This window comes from Setaria viridis, chromosome 1 (assembly GCF_005286985.2).
Source record: "Setaria viridis chromosome 1, Setaria_viridis_v4.0, whole genome shotgun sequence".
In the NCBI taxonomy this organism is placed as follows: Eukaryota; Viridiplantae; Streptophyta; class Magnoliopsida; order Poales; family Poaceae; genus Setaria; species Setaria viridis.
Genome location: NC_048263.2, coordinates 35,685,750 through 35,712,953, shown reverse-complemented (window position 1 = coordinate 35,712,953; position 27,204 = coordinate 35,685,750). Strand labels below are relative to the sequence as shown.

Sequence of the window (27,204 nt, the reverse complement as noted above, 5' to 3'; positions counted from 1 at the left end):
GGATAGGCCAAAGGCATCGTCGTCAAAATCACCAGCGGCCGGCCACGAACAGCAAACCGCCCATCATTGATCGCTCGCTCTCGCTCTCGCTGTGTCCAGCGACCTGACGCGACGTGACGAGCACCCTATGCCGCGCCAGTAGCTGTGGACACCCGCGCGAAATCGACAGCTCCCGATCCCACGCTCCGCACGTACACCGCAAGCCGCCGCGCGCAGCTAGCCGGCGTCTGCACGTACGCTCTCGGCTAGCGGCCGGCTGCTGCGGCGCGCGCGCGCGCGCGCGACGCGAGGCCGGTGGTCCAGCCGGTACCGAGTCGTACGCGCTGGTACGAGACGTCTCGCGGTCGCCGCCGCCTCCGAGCCCGGCCCGGCGGCCGCCCGGCCGCCTGCTGCTGCTGGTCGACCCGGCGGCCCCGTCGCGTGTTCCTGTCTTTCCGTTCAACTAACGCGACAAATGAGTCCACGGCGTGTTGCTTTGCGGGTTTTCCTTGGCGCTGGCCCGCCACGGCCTGGCCTACACGTACACCCACCGCTGGGCGCCCAGCCCGTGCCCGGCCGAGTAAAAACGGGGGGGGGGGGGGGGGGGGGGGGGGGGGGGGGGGAGTTGGTGGGTGGGAGAGGGGATTGGATCATTGGACCCGGACCGGGAGGCGGTACTAGATAGAGAGGGGCAGGGAGGGAAAGGCAGGGACCTTATCAGCAGCGCCACCCCCCATCCCTCGCCGTCCCCCTCCGTCCCTCCCTCCCTCCCTTCTCGCTCGCCTGCCTGCCCGCCTGCCTTTAATTCGGGGGCCGCGCACGCCGCACGCTCTGCCGTCTCTTCTCGCCTGCCTCAGCTCCCTCAGCGCCGCCGCGCCGGTACGGTGGCTCTCTGATCCTCCGTCCCCGTGCCTTCATTATATCAGCCACCGTCCAGCCTCCCGCCGCCACGTCTAGACCCAGTCTTCTCCTACTAGATCCCGGCTGCGACTAGCTCCTGCGCCTAGCTATAAACGCACGGCCTCTCCTCGTCTCTGCGTCCTCTCTCGCTTGCTGCTGTCGATCGAGAGGCCGGTTGTGTTCTGCGGTGCTGCTCGTTTAGGATTGGAGGCAGCTAGCCGGCGAGGTTGCCAAAGCTACAAGCTTCTGCTGCACAGCGTCGTCGAGGAGAAAGCTCGCTTCTGCCGGAGGTAAAGAACTTTACCACTCAGTGCATCGCTGCATCTGCAATTCCATCATCGCTAGCGTCCTGTCTCAAGACAAGTCAAAACGTCGAGGATAGAGGAAAGGAAAAGATCTCTCCCATTTCGTGCTGTTCCATTCCATTCCATGTGAAGCTGCTAGCTCGCCGTTTGGTTTTCGACTTGGTTTCGCGCTCTCTGATGTACTGTGGCATGCAAATTAAGCTGCTTTATAAGGGGCAAAGGCTCTGTGTCCAGGTCCAAGCAGGTTTTAGGCTGCCGTGCAGCGGCGGCGGTGGTGAGGCGAGGAACGGGAAGAAGCTGCTGCTACCTAGCTGCACGCGAGGAGCGCGGCGCCGATCGAGACCGTGAAGCTGGCGGCCGGCAAGTGGTGGGAGCGGCCAGATGACGCGGCCATGCCCGGAATGGACCCCGGCGGGGGCGGCAGCTCGCGCTACTTCCACCAGCTGCTCCGGCCGCAGCAGCCATCGCCGCTGTCGCCCAACTCCCACGTCAAGATGGAGCACCACAAGATGTCCCCCGACAAGAGCCCCGCGGGCGAGGGCGCCGAGGCGGGCGGGAGCGGCAGCGGGGGCGGCGCCGGCAGCGACCAGCCGTCCTCGTCGGCCATGGTCCCGGCCGAGGGTGGCAGCGGGGGCAGCGGGTCGGGCGGGCCCACGCGGCGGCCGCGCGGGCGCCCGCCGGGCTCCAAGAACAAGCCCAAGCCGCCCATCATCGTGACGCGCGACAGCCCCAACGCGCTGCACTCGCACGTCCTCGAGGTCGCGGCGGGAGCGGACGTCGTCGACTGCGTCGCCGAGTACGCGCGCCGCCGGGGCCGCGGCGTGTGCGTCCTGAGCGGCGGGGGCGCCGTCGTGAACGTCGCGCTCAGGCAGCCGGGCGCGTCGCCCCCCGGGAGCATGGTGGCCACGCTGCGGGGCCGGTTCGAGATCCTCTCCCTCACCGGCACGGTGCTGCCCCCACCGGCTCCGCCCGGCGTGAGCGGTCTCACCGTCTTCCTCTCCGGTGGGCAGGGCCAGGTCATCGGCGGGAGCGTCGTGGGCCCGCTGGTGGCCGCGGGGCCCGTCGTCTTGATGGCGGCGTCGTTCGCCAACGCGGTGTACGAGAGGCTGCCGCTGGAGGGGGAGGAAGAGGAGACGGCCGCGGCCGCCGGCGGAGCGGAGCCGCAAGATCAAGTGGCGCAGTCGGCTGGACCCCAAGGGCAGCAGCCGACGGCCTCTCAGTCCTCTGGTGTGACTGGAGGCGACGCGGGCGGCGGCGGCATGTCGCTCTACAACCTCGCCGGGAATGTAGGGGCCTACCAGCTCCCGGGAGACAATTTCGGAGGCTGGAGTGGAGGCGGCGGGGGCGGAGTCCGGCCACAGTTCTGATCCATGCCTTGCTACACCGAATTCTCATCAACATGAAGAAGACGTACATCACAGAGGTTCAAATGGTGCAGAAGCTAGTCTAGCTATCCGGAACTGAGAGCTGAAGCTAGCCTTGATGGAACTGAGGTCAACACGATATGCATGCTGGATGGTTCATTGGAGAGACCTTTCATCTGGGTGCTATAATATAATGCATGTGTCTGCACATGAGGAGGAAGCATTGGAAATCATCAGGTGTGTTAAAAAAACAAAGTAGTGGTGGTTAATCAAGGGACAGGAGGAAAGCTAGAGATGGATTCATGCAAGAGCAAGCTCAATAAACTAAAGGTCAGTGAGATCTGATGTTTTGTGTTTCCAGCGTTTCTTTTTTCTCCATTTTGATTTGTAATGTGGTATTATATTCTGATTGTATCTTGCTGTAGAATGATGTTTCTATTATAACCATTTGCTTCTCTCCTCTACCTGTGCAATAGCAAAAACACTTTCGTGGTCGCTTTCGCATGTGTTTTCAGTTTCACACACAACTTGCTGGCGTGGATAATTTCCAGTCAAATATTGAATGTTTCAACATAGCCAAAGTTTCAAGCCTTACCTAGGTCAAATATGTTCGCTTATTCCACCATCTAAAACCTAGGTCAGTGGGTCTAGACGACTAGAGCTATATCTTGATCATGTGCTTGGAGCATTGTGGTCTTCTCAGTCCGTTTAGTTCTTCCTTCAAATGTAGACCAAAGGTTTTTTACTCGGTTTGGCAGGAGAGGCCCAGGGGGGAGAGGAACAAAAAAGCCTTCTGTCCCTCCCTACATTTGTTTCACCTGCAGTACTTTAATGTCTTCTGGAGTCATGTGTGTGAGATTACATGTAGAGCCAGGAGACTATACGGGTAGCTAGCCAAGAGATATAGATCAAAAAATAAAAATTGAAGTGGCAGCGACTCAGTGATGCCGCTGCAGTGCGCTACTGTATCGTAAGCCTGCAGTGGGGGACACTGGCCAGAAGACGCCAAGCCCAAAATTGACGCTGCCTGCGACCGTCTGCGACGTACGAGATCCTGCACCTTGCTCCCTCCAAGTACAAATGCACAATTCTGGAAAGGGGGGTCCGTTTGTTGCAGGGCCTTAAATGGAAAAGGAGAGGAAGCTTTCGCTTTTGCATAATTTGTGGGGAGAGCGCGAACGCCTCCGGCTTTGGAACTTGCTCATGGCTTTGGAGTTGGAGTCTTGGAGATGCCAATGCGCCAGGCCAGAGCTGGTCAAGGCGTTCTCTCTCTTCCCGATATCCACTTGTCGACCCGGTACAGCATTGCTCAACCAGTGGTATTGCTAAGGGCTGTTTGGTTCCTCCGGACTAAACTTTACTCCACTATTTTTATACACTTTTAGTCCCTAAACATCTAAACAGGTGGACCTAAGTTTTTAGTCTTCTAGTCCACATGAGGTGGACTAAACTAGATTAAAGTATGTTGTGGACACCCCTGCCTCTCATTTAATGCCCTCCCTCCCGTCCGGCTCCCTCCCGCCGCCTTCTTCTCCTCAGTCGTCGCCACCTCCACCTTCTTCTCCTCGGCCGGCGCGGCATCGGCTGCAACATCCGTCCCCTTCTCCTCCTTCCCCTCAGCCCGCGCCTCCTTCTTCTCCGTCGCGGCCTCCGCATCCGCGGGGCCTAGCGCCGCCTCCACCAACCCGCCGACCTCCGCCGACAGCGACCCACTTTGTCTGCCCGCTGCTGCGCCTCTTCCGCCTCCGCTCGTGGCTTCCCTGCCCCTTGTCCCCTTCCGCCCGCTGCCGCCCGAAACAGGGAAGCCGAGGTGGGCGGCCTCCTCATCCCCGCCGTCGCCGCCGCCGCCGTTCACCCTGCTACTAGTGTGGGTGCTGCTGTTCGGGAAGTGCAAGAAGTGGTCGGGCTGCGGCAGGCGCGTCCCCGCCCTCCGCAGCCTCGCCGCCGAGGAAGCTAGCCGCACCTGAGATGCCCACCACTCCCTTGGGTACTAATCTGAAATTCTTGATGATTCTCGATGATGCTAATGTGAAGAATCTCTATGTAACTTCTCTGATTCATGACTTGGTGCCAGAACAGGGGTACCAGGCGTGCGGCGGAACAAGGTGGGTAGTAGGGGTAAAAGGGTCTTTGTTCAACTGTTATTGGTGGACTTTAGTTCATGGAACCAAACAGGGTAGTGGATTCATGGACTAAAGGAACCAAGTACCCACTAAGATATGCATTCTCTATTTTCTCCATCATGAATGTATGGCGTTAGCTCTCCTCGAATACATTCTGCATATACGGAGAAAAATATACAATTATAATTTGCTTGGTGTTCCCTGGTAAATTTCATGCAAAGTATTTCATTGAATTGGGCCCTTTATTGAAATCCATATATCAATTTAAATGATTTCCATTTATTTGTAGTAAGGGCATTGTTGCATGCAATATAAATGGTCAGTTTTTGTCATAGTATCTGTTTTTATTAGACGCTTCTGGGTGAACTAAATCTAAATAATATAAAACCTATAGTATGTAAATTGAATTGAATGTCGGCTGGCAAGGAAAACACATGATGAAAGCTTTAGTGCGATGAATTATTAGGGCTATGGTTTTCCTTATAAACTGGACCAATTCATTTTTTTTAAAAAAAGAATTTCTTCTAATAATAGTACGGCAGTCGGCAGAGCTCTTTGGGAAAAAATTGTTAGGGTAGCTTGTCTTGTTGACTGCGGCCATCGTGAGGCGAATCTAGACTGACACTGTACCTAGAAAAATTGATAAACTATTTTTGCTTCTACCAATTTGTATAGCAAAAATGTAAATTAAACATAAAATATCAAGGGAAATGTTCATATAATAAGTTCTTGCTTCCTAAATGAATTTTTAGAAGAATACAATTTGATCAGTTCCGCCCTTACTCCCCAGTTGTCTGATTAATAGTGTTCTCGCTTCGTCTAGGAGGAAAGGTGAAATAAATACTCCCTCCATCTATATTTATAAGGCATGGTATGACTCGACACGGTCTTCCAAATAATACTTTGACCGTTCGTTTATCTTATATTATATTGTTTACGTTTATAAACTTGTAATCATTGTAGAGGATATATGATTATGAATGCAACCATATAAAGTTGATATTATAAAAATAAAAAAATAATACTCAAAATTATTGTCAAAGATTGTAAAGTTTGAATTTTGATATGCGTGTGCACCTTACAAATAAAAACGGAAACGGAGGGAGTATATGCAAGTATATAAAAAAATCTAATATTATAACCAATAGGTCACTTCATTCACATCAAATAAATTTAAGGTGAAATCAAATCTATATGTGTTACAAAATACTAATTAAAGAAATCTACAAAACCTCTTTTCCAAAGGATTTAAACGGATTGAACTTTTCCCACACACACGATGCATCGGTCCATTTCTTATTTTGTTCTTCAATTTAGCCAGCTGAGAATGTAGTTGTTGGAGTGAAAATCCATAAAGTGATTTATGAGTGATGCTTTATGAGTGATGCCTGTGACATTGCGATATCCTATATGTGCGACGACTGTTATAAGTATAATTATGGCATCGATGAATTCCCAGTGGCGTCGATCTGGATAACAAGATATTATGGACAGAGCATATGTACTAGTTGCGGTTCAAACACGGTGAACCATACTCTATGCGCCTTGTCACAACATTTAAATTTGTCTCAACTCTCCAGTGGAAGTGCATCCATGATCGGGAATAGACTTGTAATATCTGAGTGCTGAACAGACATTTGACTTGGATAGGAATTTCAGCTGAGGCAGCGGAACAACTTGGCCACTTAAACCTAAATAAGAAACATGTATATGATGCTACTATCAACTTGGTAGACAATTGCATTGGCCAGACATTACTAGCAAGACATTTCTTAATTTGGAACACATTTTCTTAACAGTATGAGATCACAAGAATGCTCTGGCTGTTGCATCTTATGGTGTAGAAATACTTCTACTCCCAGGTGGCTGTACGCCACACTCCCGCTTCATAATTCTGCAGCGTTGAACGCTAGCTCTCAGTTTGCGCAACCCGAAATACACTTATTTACTTCAATGGACTCAAAATACAGCTTTGGTTCATAAATCATATGGGAGGCACCTTTAATTGTAACTCACATATATAAGTGAAGGATAACCTAGCGTCGACTAGTCACGAGAAGTCATGCGCCAAGATGTTTAGACTTGAGCGCTCTCTCGGTCTAGTTTGGAGGGTATTCTTGTAATCGGGGTCACAGATAGTTAAATTCCCACCTCCCTTATTGGATTATCAAAGTTAGTAAACCCCAGCCATCGCATTGCATAGACTATCACCCTTCATCATGTAATATATATCATCATCAATACTTCTTTAAAACATAGTTCTTAAAAAAATTGCATATAGATCTTAAACTTTTTAAATGTGTACATATTTCACGAATCAATAAAAACTTACCAATATGGGAAAAGCTCAGGGACGAACCAAAAGAGAACCTAGTGGGGCACATGCCCCCACTCTAAATTCTCATGAACTTAGACTTTATTTCGAGAAGATGGTTAAAGTGTTGGATTCAATCATCCAACTTTATTGAAGCATGTGGTGATCACCCCCTCCCCCCCTCTCTCCCTCCCCCCTCCCTCTCCCGCCCCCGCTCCCCTTCCTCCCTCCCTCCCTCTCCCGCCCTCCCTCGCCCTTGCCCTCTCCTTCTTCCTCTCCCTCCCTCTTTCACGTGTGCGTCCTCCCTCCCTCCCTCGTGATCATGCAACTATTGAACGAAGGAGAGTGGTAACCATTCAAGATCGCCTCAGTGAGAAGGAGTCAGCTTTGAAGATTGGTGAGGGTCCTTCACCCCGAAGACGATCAAATAGATTGTATTGAATGTGGCATATTCTAAAAAAGTTTAAGAATTCACATATGCATTTTACGATAAGTTTAAGTGCAACCAGAGCATTTTATCCAATTTTATGCATTTCCGAAGACGAAACCCAACTTCTATGGCCACTATTTGATTCATTTTCTACTGCATACTCCAAAAATGTACGGTTGATCTAGTCTGTATGCGTACGTAAGTTACCTCACAAAATTAACCAGTGTAAAACTTCTGTACAAGATCCCTACTGTTAATGCCCTGACTTGTGGCATGTATGGAGCGGTCGCCACTCTGGATAGAGTGGATATGTCAATGCAATTATCTTTATTATTTGCCAAGTAGGGGCGGATCTAGCGGTGGGATGGGCGGGGCTCAAGTCCCCCTACCGTCGCTCGGACAATGGAGCCCCTTAGGTCTTTCTATAATTTTTAGAAAAAATAAAGAAGAAGAGAAGGGAGGGAAGGAGGAGGAAGAAGAGAAAGCTCCCCCCTGCATCCGGCAGCACCAGCTGATCAACAGGGACAAGGACGAACCGGCAGCATCACAAGGATGACGAGTGGGGCATCGGTTTCTACCGCCACTGCGAGGAACCCAACGAGGCCAACCCTCGGCCCTCGGGCCCTCGGGGACATGTACTGGTAAATGTTCCACACAGAAGTAAGGGCGAGCCCCCACACTTGTGCACGGGTAGCCGCACGAGCGCGTACGCCCTCGCGCGCAACTGCCTGTCTGGTGGCGATAGCGGCCACGTCCCAGCATGCGGTGGAGAGCAGCGGCATGTAAACCGCAACGAGGGCGAGAGAAGCAGAGGGGCGGCGTACGCGAGCTGCCCCGGTTACGCCACGACCGTCGCCGGCGTGGCGAAGGCAGGTAGGCGAGCGGCACGGCGAGCGCGGCCGACCGAGGCGCTCAGGCAGCAGCAGGAGCACGGAGGTGAGCAGCCCCGGCTCGGCGATGCCGTGCGCGGCGAGCGGGTAGGCTCGGGTCGGCATGACGTCGCGGCGAGGCGGGAGCGTGGCCCCGCTGAGGAACAGGAGGCGGAGCGGAGCGTCTTGGCGGCGGCCAGGAACCTCGTCAAGGGAGGCGATCAGATAAGCAGGCGAGAGTCCTGTAGCGACGGGCTGAGGTCAAGGATGCGGCGCAGCCGGCCCTGCCATGCATCCGGCTCGTAGCTGACGAGTACGAACGACGCCGCGGCGATGGCCACGGCCGCGAAGTTGGCGCCGCCAGCAACCGGCGGCAGCGTGAGCTTCATTCCAGGCCTCGAGCGCCTCCGCGACAGCGACGCTGGCCTGCATTGCTTCCTGGCCGCCGATCTTCACAGCGGTTGCTGCCACCGCCGGCGGCGAAGCCCGGTATGACGGTGCACTCATTACTGCAGCAACCAGGACGAGAGCATGGTTGCATGTCAAATTGCATTGGAACGCTGGCGTCAGTATGCATGCAAGAGCGAGACGACGAAGAAATGCGAATCAAACGAAGTAGCAGTGAATGGGCCGCAAGGATTTTTTGCCAATTAGGTGCTGATAACACTGTTCGATAACGATTTGGCTACCGCCGTCTTAAAATAACTAGCTTGCCGTCAGAGACATCCAAACATACAGTTGCACAGTATCAGTGTGCCTGCACTGACAGAGTTGCACGTAGGTTTATTAGTTAGAACCCAAACCAGTTGCATATACAAGTTAGTTTGATCCGCATAATGAAAATGGAGTACTAAACAATATCTATTTCACAGTATTTGTTACTCTATTTCACTTAGAAAAATTTATTTAGGATACTAAAACTAAATATCTATTTCACACTTTCAAAATGCTCTACTTGCTTGCTTTTTGCTCATGATTCTTTCTAAATTATGATTGTGGGCTGCATGAAATCGGAAATCCCTGTGCCGCGCGCGAGGGAGGAGACCATGGGCTTGTCAGGGCCGGTTGTTCCAGATGCGGCCTGCGTTCGCAGTTGATTTTTGTTGGGACTTGGGAGGGCCCTCTACGGCTCCACTGCTTTGACATCCTAGCCCTGGGACTGAAATATGCGATACCGAAAGAAAGAAACTGACCTAAAAGCTAGACACTGATGTAGATGGTCAGATGAGTTAATCATCAACAATCGGTGTTAGCAAAGAGTGGCACGAACAACACGCTGATTCCAAAGAGATATCTAAAACGATAATACAAGTTCAAGCGTAAGTAAATACGAATCAATTTCGAGTACATTGATAGTTCCCTCGTTCAGACATCCGAATACTAATGAGAAGAATAGTGTGCTATACTGATAAGCAGCACAAAAGTCCAAATTCGATCATGAATACTCATGGCATAACGCACATCAGAGGGTAGATTTCAGCACCGGCAAGTGGCATTCTGATTGGCTGGTGGTTGGTACACCAAAATATAGTCAATCAGACTTGCCCTCCTGCGCACCGACCTCCTGCAGATAGTGCTCAGCATCCAGAGCGGCCATGCACCCTGCACCAGCCACAGGCAAAGGCAAAATTAGATATTGATCAGCTGAAACCACTAAGCGCTAGTTTCCTAGATTGATCTCATCAAGACAGTGAGGCACAAGCACCATTCATAGACTGGCGACACATGCAGTAGGGTCAGGAGGCCAGAGCTAATCAAGCTTCTACTAGCAAGAATTCCTCACGGATGCACAGTTACATTTGCATGCGAAAAAAAAGTTCATGCAGAACTTTCAAGATAAAACAGTTAACTGTTAACTCTTCTGAAGCAAATGTTGAGTAAATAACATCAGGTGTTGAGTAAAACCAAACCAAAATCAAATGCGTGCATTTCGTTTTAGGTTAAAAGATAACATAAGCTTTTGCAGAAACCAGATGCATTTCATAGGTAGATAATCTAAATAAAACAGGTAACTTTTAACTTTTTCTGAAGTGTGTCTCTGATACTGGTTTGATTCTGCCTTTTAACAAACCAATAAGCCTCAAGTGGACATAGTCATTTGTGCAGTTCATGAACCATATCAATGGAGCATTTTGCCAAGTAGATATTATCATAAATTCAGTCCTTTGATTTAAAGCAATTAACAAAATCTGATACTCCCTCCATTCCAAGAATCTTGGAGAGTCAAAGCATCTCAAGTTTGACCAAAATTATAGAGAAAATTATAAAGATTTATGACATCAAATAAGTATACTATGAAAATATAATTGATGAAGAATCTAATGATACTTAGATGACATCATAAATGTTACTATATTATCATATAAATTTGGTCAAACTTGAGATAATTTGACTCTCCAAGATTCTTGGAATGACTTATAATTTGGGATGGATGAGTATATCTTAACTTAAGCATTTATTGGCAAAACGGGTTCATTTTGGCTATTTCTCAACTAACTCTACATGCTAGTGTTCAGCACAGCTCTTAGTTTCTAACTTTTATGCCCATCCAGAGCTCAAAGTCAACAACACAGGGAAGTTGAACTTGGAACTTATCTGTTAACCTCATCCATGCATGCGATAGGTTCATATGCTTTGCGAACAATTACAATACATATCAGTCCTTTGATTTAAAGCTGTTAACAAAATCCGGTATATCTTACGACTTACATTGAAGCATTTATTGGCAACATGGATTTATTTTGGGTATTTCTCAACTAACTCTACTTCCTAGTGTTCAGCATAGCTCTTAATTTATAACTTTTATACCCATCCAGAGGTCTAAGTCAACAACACGAAGGAAGTGAGCCTAGCTCAACTGGTTAGAGTGGGAGGTGTGGTCGTGCACTCTAACCACCCAGGTTCGAGTCCCCTCTAGCTCGAATTTGGGTGCCTATTTCTTCTTAATGAAAAATCGCCTAGCTCCTCCTAGGTTGATCTTTTTTTCTTTTGTCAACAACATGGGGAAGTTGAATTTGGAACTTTCTTATCAAGAAAAAAACTTGGAACTTATCTGTTAACCTCATCCATGCATGCAATAGGTTCCGACTTTACTGCTTCATATGGTTTGCGAACAATTACAATACATATGGGACTGCTCAAGTAAATGAAAATTGACATCCCTAAAAATTCATCAACTCGGAAGAATTACAATAGCAAATGTTAATATGAGTCTGCCAGAATGAAGTTCCAATTCCTAGGGATCACAACAACACTAACCACATGCTCAATTGCACTATATTCGATAATCTTTTGGTTAACTGCAGCACTAAAAATGACTCTTTTTTCCTTTTTTTATTCGATGTTTTTATAACCAATTTGTGAAAAGCTATCAAGAATGGACATGTGGAAATCAAAACACCAGATTTGTAATTAAACTATAGTATTGTTTGGCATTAATTCCTCGTATTTAGAAGTTACAGGGGTGATTATCAGAGTGACATCTTGGATAAAGTTGCGAGATATATACAGAAATCGAATTGCTGCCAATCATCAAGGGATGCATCTGACTATCACTGGAAAGCAAGAATAACTATTTTGTACCTTAAGAAAGATCCTCTTTGAAGCATCATACTCTCGCTACATTGCTAAAACATAAACTAAGCTACTGCCTACTGAATGTTCATGGTTTCCAGTGCAGTGCACATGGGAGTTCCTCCCCTGTTTAGACATTGATCACTTGCAACACAAAATCATTGAATCATGTAGCAGTAGAGTAATACCTGATCCAGCAGCAGTAATGGCCTGGCGATACTTCTTGTCCTGCACGTCGCCAGCAGCGAAGACACCCTTCACACTGGTGTGAGTGGAGCCCGGCTTGGTTGCCACATATCCATCTGAATCGAGTTCGAGCTGCCCACCGAGGAACTTGGTCGCCGGCTCGTGCCCAATAGCAAAGAAGAGGCCGGACACTTGAAGATCCGAGACCTCACCACTCACCAGGTTCTTGACCTTGACGCCAGCCAATGGGCCACCGCCTGCGCCGCCATAGGCCTCAACAACCTCCGAGTCCCAGATGACTTGGATTTTGGGGTTTTCGAGCGCCCTGGCCTGCATAATCTTGGAAGCCCGGAAGGTGTTCCGGCGGTGGATGATGTAGACGTGGGAGCCATACTTGGTGAGGAAGTTGGCCTCCTCCATGGCGGAATCGCCTCCGCCTATGACGGCGATGGGCTTGTTCCGGAAGATGGGGGCGGCGCCGTCGCAGACGGCGCAGGCGGAGATGCCGCGGTTCCAGTACGTATCGGAGCCGGGGAAGTGGAGGCGTCGGGCGACGGCCCCCGTGGCGACGACGACGGCGTCGGCGAGGACGGTGGTGGAGTCGGAGGCGACGCGGAAGGGGCGGGCCGCGAAGTCGACGGCGGTGACGGTCTCGGAGAGGATGTTGGTGCCGAAGCGGGCGGACTGCGCGCGGCAGCGGTCCATGAGGTCGGCGCCCATGATGCCGTCGGGGAAGCCCGGGAAGTTCTCGACGTCGGTGGTGGTGGTGAGCTGCCCGCCCGCGGCGATGTCGTTGGCCATCCAGCCCTCGAAGAGAACGGGCTTGAGCTCCGCGCGGGCGGCGTAGATGGCCGCCGTGTGCGCGGCTGGGCCGCTCCCGATGATGCAGACGCGCGTGCGGAGCGGCGCCGCGGCGGATCCCTCCATGGCTGCTTGCTCGGCTTGTTGACGGCGGCGGCGGCGGCGGCGGCGGCGGTCAAGAAGGGCGCCTCTGAATTCCGAAATTACGCTTCGCCCCTCGTCGGTCAGACTGAAATTGCTCTTTCAGGAAGGCTATCAGCCAATCAGTGGCCACGATGTGTCAGTGTCTCATTGGCGCCACCAGTGTTTTTTTTTTTGGCGACCAAGGCGCCACCAGTGTTGGTCTGTCGGATGTGGCTAGCATAAAACTAAATTTAGCAGGACATTGAATTGAAATTTTGATTGAAATTTGAAATGTCAGTAATTATTCTTTTTTTAATTATTACAGGATGATGCACGCGCGCGCACTACACCCTTATTACTCCTACACCACAAAAAAATCGCTAAAATCACTCTCACAATTATATGGACTGGTGCTACTCGTTACGACGGTTCATCGTGACACCATTTGCACGCACCATTGGTGATGAGTACCATTAGTGGTAGTTTCCTTCGTGTCTAGGATGGAATTGCAACAAGGTCAGCGATCAGAAGGTTCCACGGCATGGCACAAAAGCGAGAGACTCACGAGATACGTCTCATTGTTCTTGCGAATTGCGACCCATATCGTGCACTTTATTGTGGCGATGGTACGCGTGTTTGTTCAATTTTTTATTAGGGCCCTCTAATGATGCACTGCAACTTTGTTGAACGAAGTAGTAGCTCGTCATGCTTTTTGATTCAGGAGATTGCAGAAGCACAAACACGTTCATAGGAACACGCAGCCGGCTGTCCACACTCTCCCCTTTTGGCTCACGGAGCAAAGGTTCAAAGAGATGATGGTTCGGGTGCAGCGTTTTGTTGGAATGGACCGGAATAAACAAGACGATCCTGTGGCCCATCGGTTCATCACCTAGCTAATCCACGATCTGAGCTGCGCACTGGGCTTTCCTATTTCTAAGGCGTGTGGGCCTGGACTTGTGAGTCCCACCCGATATACACCTCCGTCACGAGACACGACTGGAGTAATTTGCATATTTGCAATGCCTTTAGAAAGGTTGGCGCGCGACGCGCCCATATACGAAGGTGTTAACCTAAAATAATGATAAAATACAAATTTATTATCTTATTATGCTCAAAGTAGTATCACATCGAACCAAATAAAAAATATATATAATCTAAAATCAAATTGATCGCATTCAATATTAAATTCAAATAATTTTTTATTATAATGGTCATCTAAGTATTGTATAACTTTTTTGCTTAGGAATTTATTGACTTTTGGGTGTTAGTAGATATAGCTAATGGATTGATGTGCTATGTTACATTGGTTCTTGATTTTCATAAAGTTTAAAGATAAAATTAGCAATGAATGAATAATTCAATCATGTTTTGCGAGATTATGAAGTGAAAACAAAGTTCAAAAAATAGTAGGCCTACCGTAAATAAACGTAGTATAGAAAGTCTAGCTATTATTTTCATACATTGAGAAAAATAAATATATTTTACACTTTCAACTGCAAATAATAGAAAAAATCGCCACCGATAATTCTTGAAAAAATGATCACGAGACCTGCTTAGTGTACCGTGTGTCCTACCAAACAATACGTGGATCCCACCTAATAGTACGTGGGTCCCAAATAAATAGTACGTGGGTCCCATATGAGTCCCATCGGAATCATGTGGATCCCACGTGGGATCAGGATGTATGAGGAGGCTTCAAAGCTAGGAACTTTTAAGTATATATATATATATATATATATATATATATATATATATATATATATATTAGGGCTATAGTTATTGTGAAAACCTAACATCACGTTAGTCTACCGTTTCTGGAATGTGTCGTACAGTGGCACCGATTGGAGTCATGCCAAATCGCCAACTATAATCCTGATGTACTAATCCTGACCAACAGAGAGTACCTAAGACCAATGGGAAGCCAGCGTTATCCACGACACTCACAAAAATTAATCATTCAATTGTTCAAGAAAAAAAACAGTGTGCTACTAACAGAGAGTGTGAGGAAGAGATATGTTAGGCCAGACTCGTTATTCTTTCTGGAATTTCTGAAATTGGTCGGAAACCACCCCATTCTTAGCTCGGCAAACTCACTCTCGTCATCACTTGCTTAGCAGAAGAAAAACAGGCACCGGACAAGAGGAAATTAAGAATGGCGCCAGCGTCGATCGTACTATATATCTCCTACACACGGCGTTGAGCTAGCAAATTTTGTTTGAATATTCATCGATTATTCCCGTCCTGTCCTTTGCTCCGATATTTAATCGCCTGGACCTCAACGGTGGTTCGCTGAAATAACACTCGCATCAGGAATTAAGGTCTAAATATTCTGGATTATACACGGCAGATGGGAAAATGTGGTAACGTGCGCGAATGAACATGTCAAAAACTTCAACATTTGCAACTCTAATTTCAAACACCCTATTACATCCGTGTGTACGTGTATGTATCAGATTCACATCTTCAGGCTCCATTTGGAACACATATAGCTTTTTTTTTCCCTTTTTGCTTCGATTATGTTTCGTCCCAAAACGGAGCCTCTAATGCCTATCTCCTGGCGCTGACGGTGCCGTAGTCCTCGACGGGCACGGAGTTGCGCTTGATGAACTCGAGGCAGTCGGCGATGGCCTGCGAGTAGAACGAGTTGGACCGCACGAACGGCGCCGCCCTCCGCGGCCCCTTGCTCGCTGCCGCCGCCGCCGCGTCCTTCCCGCCCCCGACGAGAACCCTTCTGCTGCCGCTCCGTCCGCAGGCGCCGTTGCCGCCGCCGCCGCCGCCCGAGGTCGAGAGCCTCCTGACGAGATGGCGCACGTAGCGGCCGACGAGGCCGAGGAACGTGAGAAACTCGGCCCGCAGCCGCCGCACGGAGAACCGGTTCCTCGGGCACAGCCGGAACCCCCTCGCCCCCGCCCGCCGCCACCGCCGGCCCTGCAGCCTCACGTAGCTCTCCTGCGTCTGCGACTGCAAAGAACCCATAAGCTGGAGCAGCTGGAGCTCACGCGGCGACGTCTCTGCTCTGAGCCTCTGACCTCTTCCTGGTCCTGTGTCTCGTGTCCGAGCAATGCGATGCGTGCGTGCGGCCGGTGGTGGTGCTGGTAGTCAAGTGGCCGGGGCAGGCGAGTGCCTACTACATATAGGGCGCGCTCGGGGCCAAGGGAACACGGCAGGAAGGTAGGTTTGAATCGGGCCTTTTTGCGAAAGTGACGGGGGATCCCGGGACACGATCACGCGACAGGATTAGCTTATGGGGCTAGCGCGATGGGGGTGCCGGGGCGAGCGCATTACGGACAAGCAAAAGCCGGGGACAGTGACCTGGCCGTGTAAAATGTGAATCGGGCTCGTGCAGACTGCCGTTCTGCCAAATCTGCCGCCGTCGCCTTCCGCGTAACTGGTTGGGTGATCGACGACCAACCCCTCTGCAGTATGCAGTGGGCGGTAGACAGTACAGAAGACATCTATGCGTGCGCCCTCCTTTTTGTATAGCTCCTTTTACGCGCCGGCAAGCACGCTACGTACGTAACTGCATCGCGTATTGAATAGTGCTTGCAGTTTGTTCGGTTGCGTGGTCAATGGAGCACTGTTCTGACAAAAAGTAAGGCGCTCAAGCTAACCATGGTGGACTACCAGTTACCTGGCAGAAGTTTGTTTGGTGGCTGACCAGCTAAGCTCGACTTAACTAGTGCTAACCATTGGGGATTTGTCACGAAATCGCTGGGCATACGGTATATGAGGACGTGGTTTTGTGCTGAGAAACAGGAGCGAGCTTGTTTCTTTGTACCGCCTGCCCTGCAGTGCAGCACCCTGGTGTCGACAAGCTAGATTCCCTTGCCTGATTGCCTCACGGATGAACTGGATATATTAGGAAGCTTATTAGCATCTGATGAAGTGGTGTGTGTGTACGGATACGCGATTTCCAGCTGGGTTTGCCCTTGTCCTGACCGGTAAGCCAAATATCCTGGTGGGATCGCTCTGCTGCTGCCCCACACCGTCACGTATATTCTTGCTCAACGAATTTGACACCAAACTACACACGTCCGGTACCTGAAAATCGCCCTGATTGACATTCGACGCCCCCATTCTGGAATTTTCAAGCGCATGGCAAATCCTAGGCTAAATCAGCACTAGTCAAAACCGCAAATCTGTGAGGCCACGGCAGCGCCACCACGCCGCGGGGCCGCCCGGGCCAGCGTGGCCGCTCGCGCGACGGGAATTGTCACCGAACCGAAGGGTTGGAGAGGGTTAGGTGCTGCGAGGCCGGAACACATGGCGCCCGGCGCGCGACCGTGCCCCCACACGCAGAGGTGAGCGCGAGGGATTTCTTAACCCCGGGGGTCGACGACCACGACGCGCGGCCGAGACTTCTCACTTCGGGGTCGCGCTGCTCGCCTGCTTCCTCTCCCAGACGCTGCGCCGGAATCTCGCGGCTCGGCACGACCGCGCGTGTCCCGGTGGCCACCTACGACCGCGCGGGCGCCCTCGCCCCCGTGTGAAGGGGACACGCCATCTCGGAGCCCGGGGACGAGGAAAAAAGGAGAAGCGAAGCGAACGGGGGACGCGTGCGGTGGTGGCGCCACGTTTGCCGTTCGTTCGCTGGGTCCGTGTGGGTTGTTGTCTCGTTAGATAGAAGAAGGTTTGTTAATGCGGAGCAAAGCATCACGTGTGTTTTGCGGGCACGTGGTGGTGTACGATTAACAATGACAGTTGTGGTTGGGGGACTTTGGTTCAACCGGCAGGTGATCTGGCCACTTAAGTAGAAGATGCTAGAACCTGCATCCCCGAACCATGTCTCAGCCTCTCAGGGAATGTTACTTGACAGAGTAACTAGCTAATCCGATAAAAAAGAGAGAAAACTAGCTTATGGTGAAATTAAATGTAACCTACTGAAATAGGAGAAGGCCATGACATGCGCATGCTACAGTAACAGTAGAGCATCTGCGCTCTGCAGCGCTGAACTTGCTAGAGCGTTGTCCGTTGTAGTCGCCGACTTTTGCTGTTTGGCAAGCAGCGATGCCTATCGTTGGATACGGTCCGGCCCTCGAAGATGGGATTTCTTCAATCTTCATGAGCCGAAAATGCCGGGTAGTAATGTTTCGAAAGAAAAAATGCCGGGTAGTCTACTAAACTGTCTATCTACACTTTGGGCCTCCGGCAGAGTGCCAGCAGGCCATTACACACGGCGGACGCCCAAAAACGTTTCGGGCCGGTCGGGTGTCTACATGACCAAAAGAAAGTGAGGCCTCACATGCGCGGAAGCCCGATACTTCTCGAGAAAATTCCCTATACGCCGTTGAAAATTTAAATCATCCCTTCTATACCATTCAAATTTAAATATTCAGTGTTATTGGAAATTTAATTACATCCCTTGCGTGTCATTGCTGTCACATAAGAGCTAGATGTCTGTTAAGTGAACGTAGAAAAGACAATAATACCCTAGAAGAAAAAAGATGAACAGAAAAAGCAACACACAAATACATATGCATTGATCATACATGTTTATTGGTTCACTGATTTTTTTTCTGAAACTAAATTGGTTCACCGATACACCGATCAAATCGAAACACATATCCAGAGAACAAGCACCCATCGACAGGCAAGCAAGTATCATTGATGTCCATACAAAGCATCCATTGATGAACTTTACGGAGTACCTTGCAGGAAGTTCAGAAGTTTCAGGGCGTTGCCATCCTCACACGTGCCGGGTAGATGCAGGCTGATGGCTCCACTGGATTGAGGGGCGCCCCTGCCTCCTGTTCCGAGGGCGCCGGCCGGAGAGCAGGTGCACTGCTCCAGGACGGGGGGCGCAGAAGTGAGGGCGGAGGCGGCGGGAGCGGACGACGAGATGCGCCGATTCTTCAGGGTGGGCGGGATCGAGGAGCGCGTCCGCTCGAGCGAGGACGCCGTCCGCTGTTGGGCTCGTCGCCCCTTGCGCCGATTCTTTAGAGCGGTCGTCTGGGCGGCCGAGCAGCGGGACCGAGCGGAGGTGCGGGACGTGGCCGCGGATCGAGGATCCCCGCACGCGGGACCTTGGCGCCGCGCTCTGGCTCGATTGAGGGCCCGCGGCAGTGGCTCGACGCCGGTTGGGAAACTGCCGATTTGGGGGAAGAGGAGAGATGTGTTGCCGACGGTGTTCACTGTTCAGGATGAGGAGGGGTAAAATCGGGAAATCAGTGAATGATGGACACGATCTAAGGGTGATACGGAACTTTTTCACGTCAAATTTATATGGTAACAGTACGTAAGGGATGAAATTAAATTTTCAATCGCACGTCACCTAAATTTTAATAGCATACGAGAGATGAGTTAAATTTTTAATGGCATATATGGAATTTTTTCATACTTGTTTGGGCAGGTCCACCAACACTTGTTGGGCTTGGCAGGAGGGATCTGTGTGTGCTCCTCCTGCCACGGGGGGCTACGTGCCTACGACCCACGGCCCTACTGATTTGTCTGCAAAGCGGAGCGTTGCGTTGCGTCATTCGTCTTCTCCAGTTTCGGCGACCATGGACGGCGGGGGTTCCCGGTTCGGAATTTTGGATTCTCCCGACTACGGTTGCACGGCAGGGTTTACCGGAGGCGGAGGAGGTGTGCTGAAGCCTGCAGGCGGGTGCACTCGACCGCTATTAGCAATTAGCACCCTAATTGCTTCCGATCCCCCTCTCCTGCCTCGATTTTTTCAGTCACTGATCTCCATCCATGTTGTTAGGTTCCCCGAAGCACGACGTGCACAGCTTGGTGCCACGCCCCTCCGGTGTTCGCTGAATCTCCTCAGCGGGGCCCGTGCTTTACACCGAGGACTCCTTTCTCCGCTGGCTCGCCAGCACGGTCAGTCTCCTGTCCTCCTCCTCCCTCTTCGATCGATCATTGTTTATCTGTCAGCTTTCCGAAACAACCATTGTTTATCCTGTCCAGTTGCGCCTGCGGCCAGCTTATGACAGTGTATGATTGTCCGTATCGACCGAACTCTGCACTCTGATGCTGGGCTGTCATACATAATTCTCTTGCAACCATACGGAATATGAATTCAGTGCATAGTACCACTGAAGCATGTTTATCTTATCTCTGCGTTTTGAGGTTGGTCCCGCACATGAGCCCGTTGACTTAAGTCTTTGCAACTTTGATTCCTTCAACTTTTTTTGGCCACATTTAGCTACGAATTGACATCAACTTTTATAAATTCTGAATAGCCTTTCACCTATTGGTCAGTTGACTCAACTGCTCAGTTGTTAGTGACGACTTCCTTGTGAAGCATTAGGTGACGTACACTGCAAATTGGGTACGAGCTGTTAGCACAATACAAGCCCGTGAAAACTACTTTTAACTGGGATATCTTGTATTCATGTAATGCACCAGCCAAATGCTATTGGGACATGCAAGATATCAGTGCTGGCATTTCACTCTAGAATAGTGACACTGGCACAATTCACAATTTTATTATGCTCGCAGCTCTTACATAACATCACTGTTTTTCTGGTCAAAGTTGATTCGTTCAAAGTTGAATACACGTGCTTGCTCCCTACTCTCTTCTATACTTCCACTTGACTGTATTCATTTCTTTCAAAAGATAATGACGATGTACAAACCTATGTGACTCTATTTGTTCTCCCTAGCTCTTTTCAGCTAAAACAGATCGAATACCGTAGTCTCCATGTTTTCCAAATTTGCTTCTCACAGGCTCATCACCTCATATAAAGGAACATCTATTGCGTGTTCTAGGTAGTTTTTGTCTCTGTATTTAGCTTGTCTCTAATACCATCAGCCAATCTAAGGGAGCATTCTGGCGACACGTATCCGTACAATTTCGTATATTTAAATTATGCACCTTTTCTCTCAAAAAAGAAGAGACTAAAATCTTTTGCACATTCCATTTTATCTCTTGAAAGTTCTCTGATAATTTTTCTTTCAGGAAGCACCTCTCCCAATAAATATTTGTATGCTATCATAGCTGTAATTCTACTTGCAACAAAATGACTTGATAGTGATAGTATCGCTGAAACATTGTACCTTTATTGTTAGATGCCAAAAATACTATATGACTAGCCCTTGCTCAGCTAGGAGTCTAATGAGTCAAGTAGACATTATCATTTCTCAGAAACTTAAGTTGGCCTCATGGTGGGACCTTTTGTTCAATCGGTCTCCTCCTGCATGCGAAACCAGATGAATCTCAATATAAGATTGTTAAATTTCTTTTAAGAATATTAGGCTTAAAATGCATATATATATATATATTATTGAACACAGGGAAAGTGTTAGGCCAAAATGATCTTTTCCATTCCACACTTCCACAAAGTGCAATTTGGGGTACATATAAGCCAACCATGGGTAGATGGCTTAGAAGCTAAGAAAAGCATCTGAAGAGAATCTAACTAGATAAGAGCATCTAAAGCAGTAATTGGTGATAAGGTGCACGTAGGCACGAACCACCCACGATACTAGTGCTCACAGGCACTACTAACACATTATTTTATCACCATCAGGACTTAACTCTAACATTCTCCCCCTAAATCCTGAATGGCAAACGAACCATCCCAAGTCTGGTTCCGAGTTCCTGGAACTTACTCTTCCTGAGTGTTGATGTGGCTGCCTTGACGCTCCCTTCCTCCATGCAGCCGCTTCATGGAAGATAGGGTTCTTCGCCAGGGCTTGAGCAGACTTGCTATCTAGCATCCATCTACATCGCGGCGCGCCAGGCCGCGTGTCCCTCAGCCTTAGCGAAGGAGTGAGACTCGCCGTCATCACGCGTCAGGTGAAGCACAACCTCGAGGTCATGATGTACCCATCCCGGCACTAGCTGGTTGCGAGAATGTCTGCCATGGTGTGGTACCGCAGTGGCTCGTCATCGTGGTACGCGTCGACACTATCCTCGTCGTGAGGGAGTGGAGTGGCGAACTCCAGCGAGCGGGGCTCATCGTGAGCCGGTGTTGACGAAGCAGTGCTCGGAGGAGCGACCGTCGGTGCTGGAGTGTGTGGCGTGGTCGGCTGTGGTGGTGGCGGTGGAGAGCTCGCCGCGCCCGGAGGAGTACTCGTCGGCGCTAGTGAAGAGCTTGCCGTAGTAGGTGGAAACCCGGGGACTAGGGTAGCTACGCTTGGCAAAGAAGAGCTGCCCACTCCCCCAGCTCCCTCGAAGTGGACGTAGTCGCTGTACGTCGAACTCAAGCCACCGTCCACCATCTTACCCTACACCATCTCCTTGGTGCCGAGCTATGCCACCTTCGCATAGAGGACGTAGAGGTTGTTCTTCCCCTATCCACCTTGGCAAGGAGACGACGACGTCGATCCCAGATGCGGAGCACTTTGCTGTCGATCTCCACGCGCGATCCGTTCTCATCTAGCTGCCCGAGGCTGATGATCGAGTTCCTCAGCGTGGGAATGTAGTAGACACCGGTGAGGAGCCGGTGCTCGCCGATCTTGGCGACGAGTACAATAGAGCCGACGCCCTTGATCTCCATGGCCGAAGAGTCGCCGAACTTGACGGAGCCGCGCACGTCGACGTTCAAGTCGAAGAAGTACTCCCAGCGCCTGATCATGTGGTGTGTGGCACCACTATCCAGGAACCAGCCGTCAATCTTGTCGTCGTTGGTACTATCACCGAGGGAGACGTATGCGCATGGCTCGTCGAGGTGGAGGAGAGCCGTCGCGGCTGGTGCCGCGGGAAAAAGCTCGATGGTCCCGTGAGCCAGGAAAAGAACCTTGCGCCTCTACGGCGAGTGCAACGTGGGTTTGGCCGCGCCTCGGCTATCGGCACTCCTTGGCCAAGTGGCAAATCCTGCCACAGTTGTGGCAGGTGTCATCTCGTGCGACCTCGTGCTCGCTGGCGGCAGCACCCTCGGCGCCTCCTTGCGCCTTGCGCGGCTTGTCGCGCTTGCGGCCGCGTGTCGAGCCACCTCTCCTCAGTGAGGTGGAGTTGACCATCATCTCCTCGCCAGAAGAAGGCTCGTCGTGGTCATCGATCGCCTTGAGCTGCCTCGTCAGCTCCTCGATTGACAACGATGAGAGGTCGAGTAGCGTCTCGATGGAGATAGCAAGCTGCGAGTACTTCTTCGGAATGACGCGTAGGAACTTTGCAACGGCTTTCTCCTCATTGATCTCATCATCATCGTACCGCTTCAGCCGCTGCATCAGGCTAGAGAGGTGAAGTGCGAAGTTGTCGACGTCCTTGCCCGGCTCGAAAGCTAGACGATCCCAATTCTGCCGAAGCTTCTGCAGAGTGGACTTACGGGTGCGGGCGCTGCCAACTCGGGCCGCAGCAATAGCGTCCCAGGCGGCCTTGGAAGACCTCTTCCTCGAGAGGTTCCCCGCCATCTCCATCGGGACTGCGCGAGCTACGCCTCAAGCGTTCGCTGGTCCTCGTGGCTGTTGCCGTCGCTGTACTGGATTGTGTTCCACATCTCCCGCACCTGGAGTTTCGCCTTCATCACCAAGGACCATTGCATGTAGTTGGTCTTCGTCAACATGGGCCATGGCGTGCTGCCAACGGACTCCCGGATGATGGTCTTCACGACCTTCGGGGGTCAGTGCTTGGAGTTGAGGTCGGACTCGTGGACGGAGCTGCTTCTGCTTCGAGGATGCCCGCCGTCCGTGCCTCAACATGGTTCCTAGACCCACGGGTCCACTCCTAAGTTCTGCCGTCGATCCGCCTCCTCCAGCTCGGGACGGTCGCCCTGCGCCTCACGCCTCAGCTGGCGCGTCGCCTCCACCTCGTCGCGGAGCCGGTCCGCCTCCAGAAGCTGCTGGGTCGCCGCCACCGCTGCCGCCTGTGCCTCCTCTACGGCAAGGGTGGCTGCCTCGGCTGCGCGTGCTGTCGCGGTCTCCATGGCCGCCGCGCGCGGTATTCGAGCCACAGCCGCCTCCTATTACTCGGCGTTGCGCAATGCTGCCGCGCGCCGCCACTGCCTCATCCTCACGCCGCTCCTCCTCCTCGACCGCCGCCCAGCGGCGCCGCGCCCTGCTCGTGGCTGAGCGGTGGGAAGAGGTACGGGAGGAGCCCCTGGAGCTGGCCGTGAGTGCCGGCACCACGTCGGCCGACGGTGGCGCACCGACCACCAGAGCCATGGGGCTCGCGCCGCCTGCGTCACCCGCGACCGGCGGTCTCCTGGAGCCCACCATGGAGAGGAAGGGGTTGAGGGAGAGGGAGCTGCCCGTGCGCAGTTGCTCTGCTGCTGCCACCGATGCCCGCAGGCGCCATGCTACCCCGATCCGCTGAGCTTGAGAAGCAGCCGCCGCTGCTTTGCGCCGCCGCCCCTACAGCGCCTTCACCCGCGTCCGCGCACGCGTCACGCCGCTGCCCTTGCACAACTGCCTGCGCACCTCGCCCGCCGCCGCTTGCGCTCGATCCGCACCAACCCGTGTCCAATCCGGTCGCAGGAAGGGGTGGAGGAGGTCGGTAGCCGCCGAATGCGTCGGAACAGTAGCGCCGCCGCTGGCCTTGGTGGGCCCGGTCGGGTGCTAGGGTTTCGGAGGTCACAGGCAGAAACAGAGAAACTCGGGTACGGGGAGAAAGGAGAGAGGAGAGGGTAGGTGGGAAGGAAATTAGGCTCTAAATATCAATTGTTATTCCAAAATGATTTTTTCCTTTCCACACTCCCACAAAGGGTAGTTTGGGGTACATATAGGCCCACCATGGGTAGGTGGCTTAGAAGCTAAGAAAAGCATCTAAAGAGCATCTAAAGCAGTAATTTGTGATAAGGTGCACGTAGGCACGAACCACCCACGGATGCCAGTGCTCACATGCACTAAGTGCACACAAACACTACTAATACCTTATTCTATCACCATCAGGACTTAACTCTAACAGAAAGAAAGATGCTTTGTTATTCTAGTATGAAAAATTGACCTGCAAGGTGGTCTGTGGTGTGAAATATAGTATCACTTTGGAAAAAAGGACTAGTTGATACCTGATAGTTGATGAAGTAGTTAGCAGTCATCTAAATATGACTAGTTAGACTAAGCTATCATTGCTGTATTCGCAAGGAAAACTGTCCCTTAAAAAATCCTAATACTCGACTATCTGATATATGTTCGATGCTTCTAGTAGTGTTAGATGTCTGCCAGCAAAGCACGTATCATTGCTGTTGCACATTTGAGCTATTGATTCTTTTTTATGGAAAGAATATACAAATCTCCCATGTATTCTAGAACACAGTGTCAATGATTGTGTTGAATGGTAAATCATCTAGTAGTGTGTTTCCGATTTGTGTACAGGTACTTTGAGAAACCATGGAAACTCTATAGACATTTCCTGATATTAACTGAAGCTTGTCGTCTTACAAAAAAAAGGAAAAAGAAATGTTTACCTGGTAAACATGACTAGGCCGGTTGATTTTGATGTAAACAATCCTCCTGGTTTTAGGGGCTTGCTTGTTGGTATTGAAAGTATGCTTGAGTAGACTAATTTTAAGCAATCGACGCAATTCTGAGTTGGCACTGAATTATTATCATACAGTTGATAGACTTTAAATTGTTCTTTTGCTGTCATGCAGGAGCAAGGAAATGATTTCGGAGAGTCCATTTGTATAAAAGAAAAAGCAGCATCGTGAATTTTGGGCCGATGCTGAGTCATGAACAATCTGAAACATGATAAGTTTACAGAGATATTTGCTCAGGTCACCTAACCAACCAAAGGGATCTTTTCTACGTTATGGGAACCAAGGTACGTTTTACCCCTGATAGCAACCTTACTTTCTAAATTAGTGCATGGTATGGATTTTGTCAGTAACAGGTCTTTTCAGAGTTCCCTCGCAAAGAGTAGTTTCTCATAGATCAGCGCTAAAAGAATTATGGTTAAATTCTTGTGCCTTTAACTAACCTCTATATTGATCCACTCTTTCCCTATACAAAGTAGCTTGCCAGCGTTTGGGCCTGCCTACACCCACAGTTGCGTTCTAGAAATAGTATCTGAAAAGGAAAATGGTATAAGTTCAGGCTAAACATGGTGGATTGCTTGTTGGTAGTGTGAAAACTGAAAACAGGGTCTGACGATGCTTTCTATACTGCTGTTTCTGCCACCGTCCATTCGTGATTCGTCCTGCTTAAGAAATGGTATGAAAGCTCAAGAAAACTGGATAAGCAAGCATCTGCCGTGAGCTACGTCAGATTGCAATTTTTTTTGTGCAGCTCCGCTGACGCAAGCCTGGTGCTCTGGGGACGCGCGCGCCCGGTGAGAGTAACCTTGCGGGAAAACGCCACCCGCTGCAGGCTTCGCAGAAGGGTCCTTCCATGTAATTTTCCTTGCCCAGAAACGTTTCAGGTAACCAGTCACAGTCCAGTTCTCTGATGCTACCTTCGGTCAAGTCTTCTTTAGCAACTAGCAGCATGGCATCTCGCTCGTTTTCGGAACAAGTTCCCAATTTGGTAGCGTTCAAATTGTGATTTTACCATAAATACGCAACTGTAGCATTTCGTTTGTATTTGTGAATTATTGTCCAAACATTGACTAATTAGGCTCTAAAGATTCGTCTTGCAAAGTACAACAAAACTGTACAATTAGTTTTTGATTTCGTCTACATTTAGTACTTCATACATGTACCGCAAATTTAATGTGATGAGAAATCTTCTTTTTGCATAGTGCCAAAGTTGGGATTTTGAGGGGAACTAAACACGCCCTTCGTCCACAACTCACGAGGGCTACAGAATGAACAGAAGGGTTAACGTCAAGCACCAGTGTATTTCCTGTTGTAGAAGCATCTATGCCGCAAATTTAGGACTGGTTGCTGGGCAAATGAGGGGGGCGAATTTTGATCATCCGTCCATCCTTCCACTCCTGTACATGTCAACCCTTCATTTTCACTCGAACTCGCTTACCCCCGCGACCAAAAATTCGAAACGGCACCCTCAGGGGCGGGCCATTGCTTGCTCGTGGGACAGAACCTGCTCTGGCGTTGAGGTTCTACCAAGAGGGATGGTGAACGGGGAGGGTTTGACCGACGGCGGGGAATCCGCAGCGCAAGGCACGCACGGCACGGAGAGATGAGATGGGAATTCAACCATTTGACCGGGCCACCGGGGATTAGAATAGAGGTACAATTTTCCCATCTATTCCGCATGGGAACAAAAACATCGCTAAAGCACACCTGCACCCCTCTCGTGACGCAATATTTAATTTGGTGTGAAGGGAACAAACGGGGCCATTCGCCTGCCGGTGCTTTGCTTTTTTTTTTCTCGCGCAAGCTTCTTCTCTGCCTCTGTTCTGTCCTTTGTATCGAACTCTGAAATGACCGCATGGAAATTACCTCTCGTGGTCC

The 27,204-nt window shown here is 50.5% G+C and overlaps 3 protein-coding genes and 1 pseudogene across 3 annotated transcripts; 1 reads left to right on the top strand and 3 right to left on the bottom strand.

Annotated features, from left to right (window-relative positions):
* Positions 1–639: 639 nt before the first annotated feature.
* LOC117857355 (AT-hook motif nuclear-localized protein 25) lies at positions 640–3,043 on the top strand. The gene is made up of 2 exons (XM_034740024.2): positions 640–1,169; positions 1,419–3,043. The coding sequence occupies exon 2, from the start codon at positions 1,577–1,579 to the stop codon at positions 2,549–2,551; it is 975 nt and encodes a 324-aa protein (XP_034595915.1). The 5' UTR covers positions 640–1,169; positions 1,419–1,576; the 3' UTR covers positions 2,552–3,043.
* Positions 3,044–7,646: 4,603 nt separating this feature from the next.
* On the bottom strand, positions 7,647–8,716 carry LOC117856302 (uncharacterized; annotated as a pseudogene).
* Positions 8,717–9,561: 845 nt separating this feature from the next.
* Positions 9,562–13,074, bottom strand: LOC117837904 (thioredoxin reductase NTRB). The gene is made up of 2 exons (XM_034717716.2): positions 12,046–13,074; positions 9,562–9,886 (listed from the first exon to the last, which is right to left on the bottom strand). The coding sequence occupies exons 1-2, from the start codon at positions 12,968–12,970 to the stop codon at positions 9,816–9,818; spliced, it is 996 nt and encodes a 331-aa protein (XP_034573607.1). The 5' UTR covers positions 12,971–13,074; the 3' UTR covers positions 9,562–9,815.
* A 2,249-nt stretch (positions 13,075–15,323) lies between these two features.
* On the bottom strand, positions 15,324–16,121 carry LOC117835649 (uncharacterized). The gene has a single exon (XM_034714999.2). The coding sequence runs from the start codon at positions 15,941–15,943 to the stop codon at positions 15,515–15,517; it is 429 nt and encodes a 142-aa protein (XP_034570890.1). The 5' UTR covers positions 15,944–16,121; the 3' UTR covers positions 15,324–15,514.
* Positions 16,122–27,204: the final 11,083 nt, after the last annotated feature.